Consider the following 12,701-nt stretch of genomic DNA (forward strand, 5'->3'; position numbering starts at 1 on the left):
AATGGAGTCCATTACTTATGTTGTTGTTAAGTTAATCGGATAATGTTGCGTTAGCCTCTATAGGAAAGCAGAACTCCCAGGGGTCCGTAAAGAAGCTTAGTCATTGGTGACTTACTGGGCGAAAACAAGAAAACAGCAACTTCATATTCATTACAGAAATGCTGTTAGTTACCACGGTGGGTGTGGGTTTTACACTGTGATTACCCTGGCTTACTGGATGAACTCTGCAGGAATAAAGGTGAATATTTCTGTCAGGCCATGGCAGCCCTGGCAGAAGTTTATCATTCTCCTTTCTTATGCTATCTGTATATTACATTTTGAGCATATCTCTTACTACGTGGAGGAACAAAAATTTCTGAGCTCCGGCTACACTGTGAAAATGTAAAGTTTTGACACAGAAACATCTTTTTGTGTCATTTTGTTTTTGAGGACTTTAATCCTTTTAACACCACAACACTCATATTCACAGGCTCCACCAATACAACTTCTTTCCTGGCACTACTTTGCAAATGCTTTCAGTGCCACCAACAAGCACGTTAAGCAACCCAGAAAACTTTTACCCCTAATCCAGAATGAGAGTGGATGGAGCCAGATTATTAACAAAGTGTGGAGATACAGTAGATCTGGCAACGTGAGACCAGCAATGTGAGATTTAGTCCCAATCCTCCTTCATACGGTCTAACTAAGTTTGGAGTATTATTTCCTGTAACATATTCCTTGGAAATAACAGGAAACAAATTATGATTTACAAAGTTCTACTGACATCATGAATGCAGACACATCTACATTAACAAATCAGCTAAAGCATTCCATGAAAAAGTTTTAGATGATCAGTTATGAAGATATTTGCATTATTTATTTGATGGCTAATTTCTGTGCACCAGTAGCCATGACTGTTTCAGTTTGGAATGCATTCTGGAGTAATTTTGAGTCTGCATCTGAAAACACTCCATTTGGAGACCCATTTGAATGACTAGATGATGAGCACCCTTCAATGTGGATACCCATCCCTATTAGGGGTGTGTATTGGCAGGAATCTGGCGATGCAATACAAATCACAATATTGGATCACAATACAATACATCACGATACATCACGATACTGTTAAAAAGGCAATTTTTTGTTTGTTTCTCTTTTTTCAAATGATTATTTCCTTGAAGAATTGAATTACACCCGAAATATGCACAAATACTAAAAATATTTTATTTGATCAGAACAGGATCTAATGCTGTATCACAACATTTTCCTGTGTAAAAGCTTAAATTCTGTTTTACAGACACTACAGTTTAAGATCCTGTTCAAATGTTCATATTCTATTAGTTCAGAACTAACATCATAACATTATTTTTGTGCAATCCCAACAAAGGAACTAACATTATTTAATAAAACAGTGTTAAATAAAATAAATAAAATATAAACAAAAAAGAAAAACAAAAAATGAACCTCCACAATATCTGCATTTGAATAAATACCGAAAAATATCGATACAATACTTTTTAATATTGATACAGTACTGTGAAATGAAATATTGCGATATATTGCAGAACCGATATTTTCTTACACCCCTAATCCCTATGCAGGAGTGCACAGAACAGTGTGATAAAGGTCAAATGGGGGAACTGGGATATTGGGATTGGTTCTTCTGTAAATCCCCCAAGTGCAAACTTACCCAAACCAATTTGTGTCAACAGTTGTCAAATTTTTAAATCTCACGGTCAGATATCAATATTATTATACCATATCAAGGGCCTTTTTTCAAGTAATATGAGGTCAAGTTATGCTAAAGTTAAATGTGAATACCTTTACTGATCTTAAGATGAGCTTGATCAAGTATAATGATAATATAAGTGAATTAAGAGTCTGAATTCGTTTGTGCATGCAGCTGTCAGCAGTCTTAGTTGTTAACATCACCCTTCACTACATTCTATTCTAAGCTCACACTTGAGAAAATCAGCAAATTGTGCTGATTGCTCCAGCAAGTGAAGGTAATGTACCCAGCACCAGCTTTTTGCTGCCTGCTGATAGCATTGTGCTCATCGTGGTCAATTGATTTTATGGCCTCTTGAGGATGGCGTAGACTGATAAGGCTGGATTTCTGCATCTCTGCATTTTCACAACCCTTTAGTGTTCACTCTTGACCTCTTTAACAATGTTGTAAATGAGGATTAGGTGTTTTATGCAGAAAAACAAACATCCTGTAAAAGTATCACGTTTTACTATCGCTAGCACACCTGCTTGACTCACATGACATCTGAATCAAATTATAGTTTCCATTCATGCTTGTGAGTGTGTGTGTACAAAGATAGACACACATTTGAGCCAAGTACATCGGGGGTTTTATCACAAGTACACTTTCTCTGTGTCTTCTTCACATGTGATAAGGGGGCAATACACAAACTGTAACCTGGATATGGGGAAGAAATGCCCTGAAGTGGAGAGGGGTGGAGCTGCTCAGGGGAAAAACAATGCAGCTCATAACACAGGAAGGAAAGTCTTACCAATGCCCCCCCCCTGCATGAAACAAGTCAGGAGTTTGTGCCTGCAAGTAAGTCCACAGAGCAGAGGCAGGAGTATGTTACCTGCCTGCAAACTGACCTAGAAATGGAGACAAGGGAGATGAAAAACGAGGGGAGGGGTATTTCTCGGAGGACTTCAAACAGTGTATATAAACAGTACGTGAACGTCTATCATCAAAATGGCTGTTAAAAACAATGCCCCATAGTCTATTCTTTACAATACGGCCAAAAATGTGTCGGTACGCTGAAGCATGTATGTGTGGGTGTGCCTGAGTGTGACTGTAATTGTGTTCTAGTTCTTTGATGTGACCATCTGCTGGAGGTCTAACACTGCTATCAAACACCCACTCCTTTCCTTACTGTCTGCCCTCTTTTCATAAACTTCAATATTTGATAGCATGGCACCTTGTATGTGTCAGTACTACGTAATGCAAAAATCAATCTACAGCAAGACAGCAGACAAACAGACGCCTACAGACATAAACAGTAACACAGCTAACATCTTAGACTCCTGCCTGCTATACATGCACTCCAGGAATAACCTCTACAGTTTCTAAAGGGGTGCATGTCAAGGAGATTTTGTCAAAATATGAAATGTAAATCCCCGTTTTTGTTAAGAAAGGAAAACTATGATTGCAAATTTATACTGTTCTTTAGAAATAGTAACTAATAGTGGTGTAGTCAAGTCATGACCGAGACCAGAGTGTATGAAGACCAAGGCCAAACTAAATACACAGCAACAGCATTATGGGAAGCTTTTCAAGTATCACAAATGAATGTAGTAAAAGTGGTGAAATGAGTCCCAGTGAATAAGAATGAGGCAGCCTGTAGAAGTTTTACATTTATATGAAGTCCTTGATTTTTTTTTTTTTTTTTTTTTCATAGTTACAGTACACCTGGACAAGGAAAAATACATTTGGGACCATGATGAGCCAAGCCCAAAGAGGGATCTTAAGACTAGTCTTGAGACCGTACTAATCTCAGCTGCTGTAACACTACTAACTAGTAAGACGATTGTTGAAATGAATTGTCCGAAACCTTTAGATACCAGATGCTATAGGTTTGAGAGAATAAAACGTACTTAGTTAGGAAGCAAAGACATATGAATAGCTCAATAAATATTATGTATAATTGTTTCTGAGAGGAGGATAGAAGTAATAGATGTGTACAAATGTTTAAACTAATAGTGTTCAAAGCACAGGCTAACATAAACAATACATAAGTAATAAAATGGATGCACAAATGTGAATGAAATAGGCAAAATACTACAGATAATAGTTATTTTGTATAGAAAATATTGGGACAATATACAGAGTATAATTATTGGTGTTAAACTTATAAAAACTTTGTCCTCTATAACTTTATAGCCCATAAATTAGTGGATGAGTAAAGGGGTACTGGAGCATATCTAACTGCACACTGGAGACACAAAAACATAACAAATGTTGGGAACCACTGTTGTTGACAGTTCAGTCCCCAAAGACCCATACAGGTAGAATAAACCAGCCAGGAAGTGACAGAGCCAGATGAGCCAGGGCTATTCATAAGTCTCCAGGGACACCACAGGCATCTAAACTGCAGTAGTGGGTGAAACTCCATGCTGGGTTTCACAGTGGTTTAGAGTAGTTTAACATGTATAACAAAATGCAGCAAAATAAGCCCTAATGTGCAATTTTTCATGACAGGTTTGATATTCTGAGGAAGAGTGTGAAGTGTGAAGCTGTGCGATGACTATTTTCCTGTTATCACACTCAAATTGCGTAAATATAACTTGTGCATAAAAATTTACCTAATGGAAAAATGACAATTTTGCCAAAAGTCCTATTTTTTGATTAAAAGTTTTTGCGCTGGTAAGAGGTGGTTTTGCGGGTGTAGTGCAAATGGTGTATCACCCAAAACTGCAAAGAATGTCTTTCCATGAAAGACCTTTTTCCGCAACTAGAGTCAGGTGAATTAAAAAACCGGATGTTGACGTACGTTACAACAAGCGAAGAAGAAGAAGAAACATGTCGCGGTATGTGTGGACACACCAGGAAACCCAATCATTTTTAAATTTACTACGAGATAGAGGGTAATTATATAATAAAAATTATTCATTATTTTGCAGATATATTATCTGTAAATCAACACCATATTTACGTTTGTTACCATGTTTATGGAATGACTTCTCGTATCATCTTGTGATTTGTGATTTAATGGAAAAACCGATATTGTGCACTTCTGTTTTTTCGACATTTAGTAAATATCTGTAAAGTTTTGTGCAGATGTCCAATGGAAAAGTGACTTATGTTAAGGAATCTGCAAATGTCATGTCACGAAATCTCTAACACTGCTTCTGGTCGATCTGTCTTGATGGACATTAACATAAATTACCAAACAGAGTTTATAGTTATCCAGATGAAAATCATACACACAAACTTCTCTGAAGACACAACCTTATTGATGGCAATAAAGTTGAATTTAAGTCAAAATATGCAAATCCATAGAGACTCTACTGTATATAGCTCTCTTAAAATAGCCTTCTGCTACATCATATAAAAGGTCATGGTACAGCAAACACCTGGTTTACTATCATACATATGGTTACTCATTGACATAGCTCATTGGGAAATATGTACACAAAAAGTACATTAACCTATTTTACACAACAGGGCATATCACACTTTAATCTATATATGAAACACATACCAATCAGATGAATAATAAAGCTAAAAACACACTCTCTGTAAAGGTTTCTTTCTTTGGAACAGGAGAGTCTTTTGTTGTTGTTACTCTGGGAGTCAAGCGAGCTGACTTCCTGTTGTAAATTCCCCTTCATGCAGCGGTTTCCTGTTCAGAGCACCACCACTAAGGAGATGGATGGCTGAAGAAACAGCTCTCATGACTGAAGACTGAACTTTGACATGGGTATATCGGAGTTACAGGAAAAAAATATAACCTTTTATAAATGAGCATCTCCATTCCCAGTCTAGAACGTGCGCTATTGTACAGTACTTCAACAGAAATTTTAATGAGGAATAACCCATTTTAACAAAAACACTTTAAATACATGCAAACTTCAATATGTATAAAGTTCAAAAATGTTCAGCCTTCAGATTATGAAAAATATATTCATGAGCTAATCACACATGTAAAAGTGTAAAAGGCGAATGATTTGCTTCCAAATTAGGTTATTACTACTGTGAGTGTTTTTCCTTGGAAGTGTGATGTACAACTGTGTGTGTATGTCTCCACACAGGAAGCTGACAAGAGAGTGAGTTAAATGGGAGGGAATGGGAGGGTCCGGGTGGGGGTGTCAGGGTTGAGCCTGGCATAGACTGACGATGGAGACCAGGAATGTGACCTTGCACAAACACAACTCCTGTACTGTGTATGAAGGGGTGGCAAAGAAGTGGGATAAGGCAAACTCAATCAAAGAGCAGGGATAGGTTGTAGAAAAACAAACATCAGTCATGGGTTATTATTGACTTGGCTCCAGGCTGAGAGAGCTTCATTACATCTGTCAAAGCACCATCGCAGTCAAGAGCAATGTCCTCAAAGGCCATGTGGCTAGCAGGCTATAAAACAAGAAGGAAGCAGCGCAGCAGGAAATACAAGTAGTTTAGTGTGAATGAAAACCGATTTCACTGACATTCCCCAAATTAAGTGGAAATGAATCCAGTGATTAGTGATTTCATGGAGCCAAAAAGCTCAGTCACAAGATCTGTGCAGGAATTTTGTGATTTCCAGACACCAACTGTGCTGAATAGGACTTGTGTATCCTAATTAATATAATTTAGCAACTTCATAACAGGAACTAACAATTATTTTCATTGTTGATGGAACCTTTGATAATTTTGTTAAGTTTGTTTGGTCTGAAAATTGTCAGAAAAGTTGTGTCACAGTCCAAAGAAACTCAGTTTACTGACACTGGGGACCACAGAAACATGAATACATTCATATTTAAGAAGCTGAAAATCAATCTATTTTACTTGTCTTTTAAAAAAAAAATAACATTACTGAAATTATTAACAGGGTTCAAGTTAAATTTAAGACTTTTTGAGACCTTATTAAGACTACTCAGAACACAATTTAATGCCTTTTTTATGGCCATATAGGCAAAAATTTGTGACTCCTAGAATTTAGGAAAATGTATTCATTTATTCCAATGCCTTGATTCCCACCATTCCAAGTCATTTCTCACTGGGGCAAAGTTAGCGATAACTGGTTCCTAATTTCAATATAAATTGGGTTGGAACAGGTGGAACTGAGTAGATTAACGTTACTTTCTTTGCAGTTTGGACATTTAACAGACACATTTAAACCATTTACGGCAACATATTTTAAGACCTACCATATCAAATCTAATACCTTTTCAAGACGTTTTTTTTAAGGTATTAAATGCAGATTTGTAAATTCAAGACTTTTAAGACTTTTTGGCCCAATCCCAGTCTTTGTTAAAGGTGAACACCAGTCAGACAGACTGTAATAATATGGTGAATAATTGTGGAATCTCCAAAGGTCAGTACTGTTCTGAGAATCACAACGTTAAATACACATAGCATGAACTTGTCATTGGAATTCCAAGACAGGAAACTGTGAATAAGTTAAAAAAAGAAGAAAAAAAAAGCAGACAGACATAAATGATGAGACAAGTTATTTACAGGAACCAACTCCCTAATGTCAGAATGGCCTTCCCATACAGGACCCCGCTGTGGGTGTTAAACCACTTCCTCTTTTCCTTAGTCTCACTTTCCTCCTCATGTAAGCGCTGCGATAACTGTAGACTATGAGGCTGTGAGTCCAGGTAAAAGGTCAGGCTTTCACCCTACTGTTTAGATGCCCATCATTGAGTTCCGTTTATATATTCCCATTGGTGTATTTTTAGATCAGGAGGGCAGAGCATGGAAGCTTTAACCTCAGTTACAGTCCAAAAAAAAAAAGAATAAAAGAGGGATTTCAAGAATGTGGTGTTGACAAGCTCTAACACCGATGATAATCTTACTCATTACTGAATATCTGTATTCCCAGTTACTACACACAAATGATAGATTCATTTATAATATAAAACATGCTTTTATGGGGTGTTTTAACCTGGAACAACATACCATTATATTTAACACAGATTAATGCTGAGGGCACCTTCAGAAAGGACTTAAAATCAGATATTATTCAGAAAGAACTCATTTGAGGCTACATGACGGAAGTGACTTTATTGAGTAAAAACTGTGAACTAGTATCTCTGTACCAAGTATCAATTACTTATTTAGTGAAGTTGTTGTTAGGCTTATTGGGATGGCATTCTAAATTGTGTATCAGGTACAATATCAGGGGTGTGATCTAAAGTGGGCCGGACCAGTAAAATAATAACATAAAAAAATATGATGACAACTTCAAACTTTTCTCTTTGTTTGAGAGTGGAAAAAGTAAACTTACATTCTAAAAATGTTCACATCTACAAACTATTTTTTTTTGGAATGTGAATAACATAAACAACCATGAGCAACCTGAAATTTAAAAAAAGAAAAAGATGAAATAGCCCAATTTTAACAATATTATATTTCAGCTTATCATTTACACATGTGCATTACAACTTACAGATCACAGTGGACCTACAAATACACAAAACATTTAGTAACACGCAGAATGTTGTTGAAATTCCACTTACTTTTCCTAAGATGTTTCAGGTTGTTCATATATGTTCAGGTTATTCACACTTTTTGTGAAAGGATAGTTTGTAGATGTAAACATTTTCTTTTTATTATTTTTATTAATCTTACTTTTTTCCATGCCAAAACAAAGAGAAAAATTTGGACTTGTCTGGCTGAATTGGACCTTTTGATGGGCCAGTATTGGCCCATGGGCCGTATGCTTGACATCTCTGAGCTAGATAGTCCACTCACTGTTTGTTCTTGAATTGAACATTTACTTATATCTATATATAATGTTTTATCTCATATAGTGGGTCCAGAAATAAAGACTAGCACGTTTTAATGTTTCTGGTGTGCACAAAAGGTTCCCTTATAACCAGAGGTGTAGTCCAGGGTATACAGCGGTATACGGACTATACCCACTTATTTTTCAGTCAGCACTGGGTGTACCCACTTCTAAATCTCCCTGATGCACACCATTCGGTAGTATCTGAGCCAAATTGACTATTTTTTCCCCTCAAATGGTGAAGCCATGACCCGCCCTACTCTGCCTCTAATTGGCTAGTACTCAGTGCCGTCACTGATTTAACTTTAGGCATGAGGACTGATGAGCCAATCAGAGGCAGAGTAAAGCGGGTTATGCTAAGGAAAATATTGCTAACTAGCGCTGGCCACCTCTGGAACCTGACTGGACACCTCAGGTGCCAGTGCCACCCCAGATGATTGACAAGTCACTGCACATCTCTTTGAAAGATGCGCGTTTATTGGAAATGGGAAGGAGACAGGTAGAATAAACATCTTTCAAATGAGTGACACATATCGAGAGAACCTACTTTCATTGAATATAATTCTGAGGTAAGTTTTAAGGTGGTTTCAGAATGGGTCACTGTTTTAAACTACTGGTCATATGACTGCACATTTAGAGAAGAGATGCTATCGTCAATAGTTAAACTGTGTGAGTAGGCTGACGTTATGAAAGGCTAATGTTACCCTATATTTGCCTTATGTTGAATACATTTACATTCATGCAGACCAGTAATACCTACAAACTGCTCCTGATCAAGTTATGATAATTTTATAATAGTGAGCAAATACGAATGTTGGGTTTTTGGGTAAACTAAATTAGAGTAGTCTTGCACGTCACTGTTTTTAAAACGATGTTTTTCTGGACTTTAAAAAAAAAAAAAAAAAAAAAAAAGAAACCAAAAATTGAGAGTATACCCACTTCTCCAGGTACCACTACACCACTGCTTATAACGTTGACCAATAGGAGAAGAGTGGCTCAAGCTTCTACAACTTTAATCATGCAGGAATCATTATTTTCACCACAAGTTCTCTATCAGGGGTTCACAGCGTATACTTTTCTCTCCATGTGACCAAGAACAGGTCCACAATCAGACCCTATTACAGACATCATACCAGACACCATTGTTTGTTTACATTCTTTTTTACAGTTGGTCGCAAACACCTCCATGAACACGAATGTCATGAAAGATAGCAAGTGATGATTGGCTGGGGAGCAGTGTGTAGTCTGTCATGTCTCTCAGCCAAAACCACAGCAAGAATTTATGCCTCTGCTTTTACATAATCTGATACAGTGACCCTCATGAAACACAAAAATGTAGTGTAGTCTGGACTTTACTTATGTAAATGTGTCCTGTAATTTGTAATGTGGTATTACTTGTGTTAACAGTTGTATTTGTATAAAAACCTTTCAGACTGCTAAGGAAATCTTCAGAAATTATTCACTGAAAGGGAAGGGATCTGTAATTTAAGGGGCAGATTTAATTTCAAAATTCTGAGGCTGCACACTACTAGAAGAAGTTTTAGTATATCTGTGTGAGGTGTTAAATTATGGAATAGATTGAGGGAGGAGCACAAAGAATGTTCAACCATAAACCAATTCAAAAACACTTATAAGAAATTGTTTTTCACAAGATATAGGCTAGCGATGAGGGTTATTAATTGTCACCATATGTTCACTGTTGTTTAAGTATATATTTCTTTCTTTGAGTTACATATTATTTATTTATATTCTGCCAGCACAATTAAAAAATGCAAAGTTAAAAGATTATATGAGTATGTGTATGTGTACTTGTATGATGTGTGTAAACGTATGTACGTAGGTATGCGTAGACAGATGTGCGAGTGAGTGTGTGTGTGTGTGCGAATAAATATAAAACAGTAATGTAAAAGGAAGGAGATAAATATATATTAACATTTTAAGGAGAAGGGGCTGGATTAAATAAGTTGCACTTCTTTCCACCCCATTTCGGGCATGTAAATGAAACTATTATGCTGTTCCTCTTTCTAAGATTGTCTTGATTGTTGATTTTTTTAATTATTATTTGTGTTTTACTTGTTCACATATATATAAAATTTCATTGCATGTTCAGAATAAATCACTAAATCAAAAATCAAAATCAAAGTGCATTTATTTTATATGCAACACTTGAAAAAAAAAATCCTTTATGTTCTCTTAAGGCCCAGTTCAGTCCGTCTCTCATCTTGATGTCAATAATGTATGTCATATTCCTCATCATATTACATGCACAACTTCCTACACCAATGATAAGAACAGTTATGCAAACTGGATGCATAACTCTCTTATCATCTTGCTATGGTATGCTGTTTGTTACATCATTTATCACCATTGCAGTGTACTATAATTCTGCAGCCGCGCTAAAGCTCAGGCTGTAACAAATGCCACAGGAGCCCCATAAAGAACATTTCTAACAACAGGCTGTCAGCGCTAACTATGCTGCATGTAGACACATCCTCTTTGTGTGCAGGAAGCCATGACACTGACCACTCACAAAGGTACACCCAGCACTGCAGGGAGGTCATCAAGTGTGCTATTACAGAACTTGTGCTGCGGAAACTTCTTGATGATCAATGGTGTGCTTCCGTTGTCACAGAGATAGTAAATTTAACCATGAATGAGCTGTCTTTCATGGCAGTGCAGCAGGAGCCTTTAGGGCACTGCGTGTGATGTAACACTGTCACAAATGTGTCATTCCCAGGGGCTTAAATGGTGGAGATACAGAGAGCGCTTTGAAGTGTCACAATGAACACTGGCCTTTGTGCTTCATCAAGTCCCCCAAAACTTCGCCGGCTTCTATCGTACCCACCCTACCAGAGTGCTGGATTCTGTCACACATACAGAGATGGAGGTTACATAACTTGCTTACAGGAAGTCAGAAAGATTTAAATGAAGAAAAAAAAAAATTTCAAGAATGTTTGACCACTTTGAAGTTGGCATTTTTGCAAGATTCAGTCTGCTCCCAAAAAAAAAAAAAAAAAAATACAGTGAGCCTTTTTGCCAAAAGGTACAGCATGCACACATATACACACACATGAACAAACATACTGACAGCTCCTGCACAGTTCCCATGAAAGCTTTTCAGCAAGTGGCAGTAATTAGAGGGAGAGACAGAGAGAGAGTGAGTGAGGAGTCCCAGCAGGCTTTGAGACAGTAGGGGGTAATATAAAAGCCTTGTCCCCATGTCGAACCACCTCTCTGGTATTGTTTACCAGTGGACTGACGACATGGGGGGGTGTTTAATGAACACTGCCCCCCCATCGGTTGTCTGAAAGTAGGTCTGTCCATCCATAGTTTCCTGATGAGCTTGTGCAACACCAGCAGACTGCTGACACAGAGGTCAGGGCCAGAATGGAGGGGGCAGTCAGTGCAGATTGAGTTTATTCTTTAGATTGATTCATTATAAAGTGTACCAAATGGATGGCAGAGGCAATGACATAACATGTTAATACAGAAACAGCAATTCATCAGAAGGACTGATAACGTCTGTCAGTCAGTTAAACAAATGCTGCAGAAAAATGCATGGGCTTTAGGACATGTATTTGTGCAGAAGAAACTAATGTACCCATGACTAGACTATGAGTTATGAGGAGGTACAGATAAATAACTATAGGTCAAAAAAATGTGCCACTAGTCTTAACATCCAGTCTGGCTCTTATCTTGAAAAGGCGACAGGCTTGATTGTTTTGCAGATGAGTCAAGGATCTTATCTTGACTTGCATCCGCCATCTCATCAAACTAGAGCCTGTCCTCCTCCATTCAGCAACCCCCTCCTCCTGAAACTCCCCCTTCAGTTCTCTCAGCCCCATGTGGTGAACATTTGACAGGATATCAATCAGATATTACTTTGCAAAACCTTTTAACATGACACCAGAAAAGACCCAGGTAGGGTCAGATGTAGACAGGCACTTCTCCAAACATAAAGGATAAAAAATAAGTTATAATAGCCAAAACAAATGCTAATGATAATACTTTAAGCTAACCATATTCTGTGAGGAACCTGAACTGGTGTAATACATGTATTTATGAAAGAAGAAAAGATAAAAGAATAGAAGGGACTTACCAGCATTTTCTCTCTCAGATATGGCAGAGTTGCTCTGTAAAAGAGAGGAGACGGAAGATTATAACTGGGATTGCTTATGTTACAGGTATATTTGCAACTCAATGTTTAGCAGTAAACTTTCCTCAAACTTAGGACAAACCCACATAAACCATAAGGCAGCAGTATTTCTG

The 12,701-nt window shown here is 37.4% G+C and overlaps 1 protein-coding gene across 1 annotated transcript in view; it reads right to left on the reverse strand.

Annotated features, from left to right (window-relative positions):
* Nucleotides 1-12,701, reverse strand: part of dlc1 (DLC1 Rho GTPase activating protein) — an 81,610-nt gene that overhangs the window by 49,189 nt on the left and 19,720 nt on the right. Inside the window, exon 4 of the mRNA XM_030138623.1 lies at nt 12,532-12,565. Coding sequence (XP_029994483.1) covers nt 12,532-12,565 — 34 coding nt within the window. The remainder of the gene's footprint in view (nt 1-12,531; nt 12,566-12,701) is intronic.

The sequence above is a fragment of the Sphaeramia orbicularis genome, chromosome 1, assembly GCF_902148855.1.
Source record: "Sphaeramia orbicularis chromosome 1, fSphaOr1.1, whole genome shotgun sequence".
In the NCBI taxonomy this organism is placed as follows: domain Eukaryota; kingdom Metazoa; phylum Chordata; class Actinopteri; order Kurtiformes; family Apogonidae; genus Sphaeramia; species Sphaeramia orbicularis.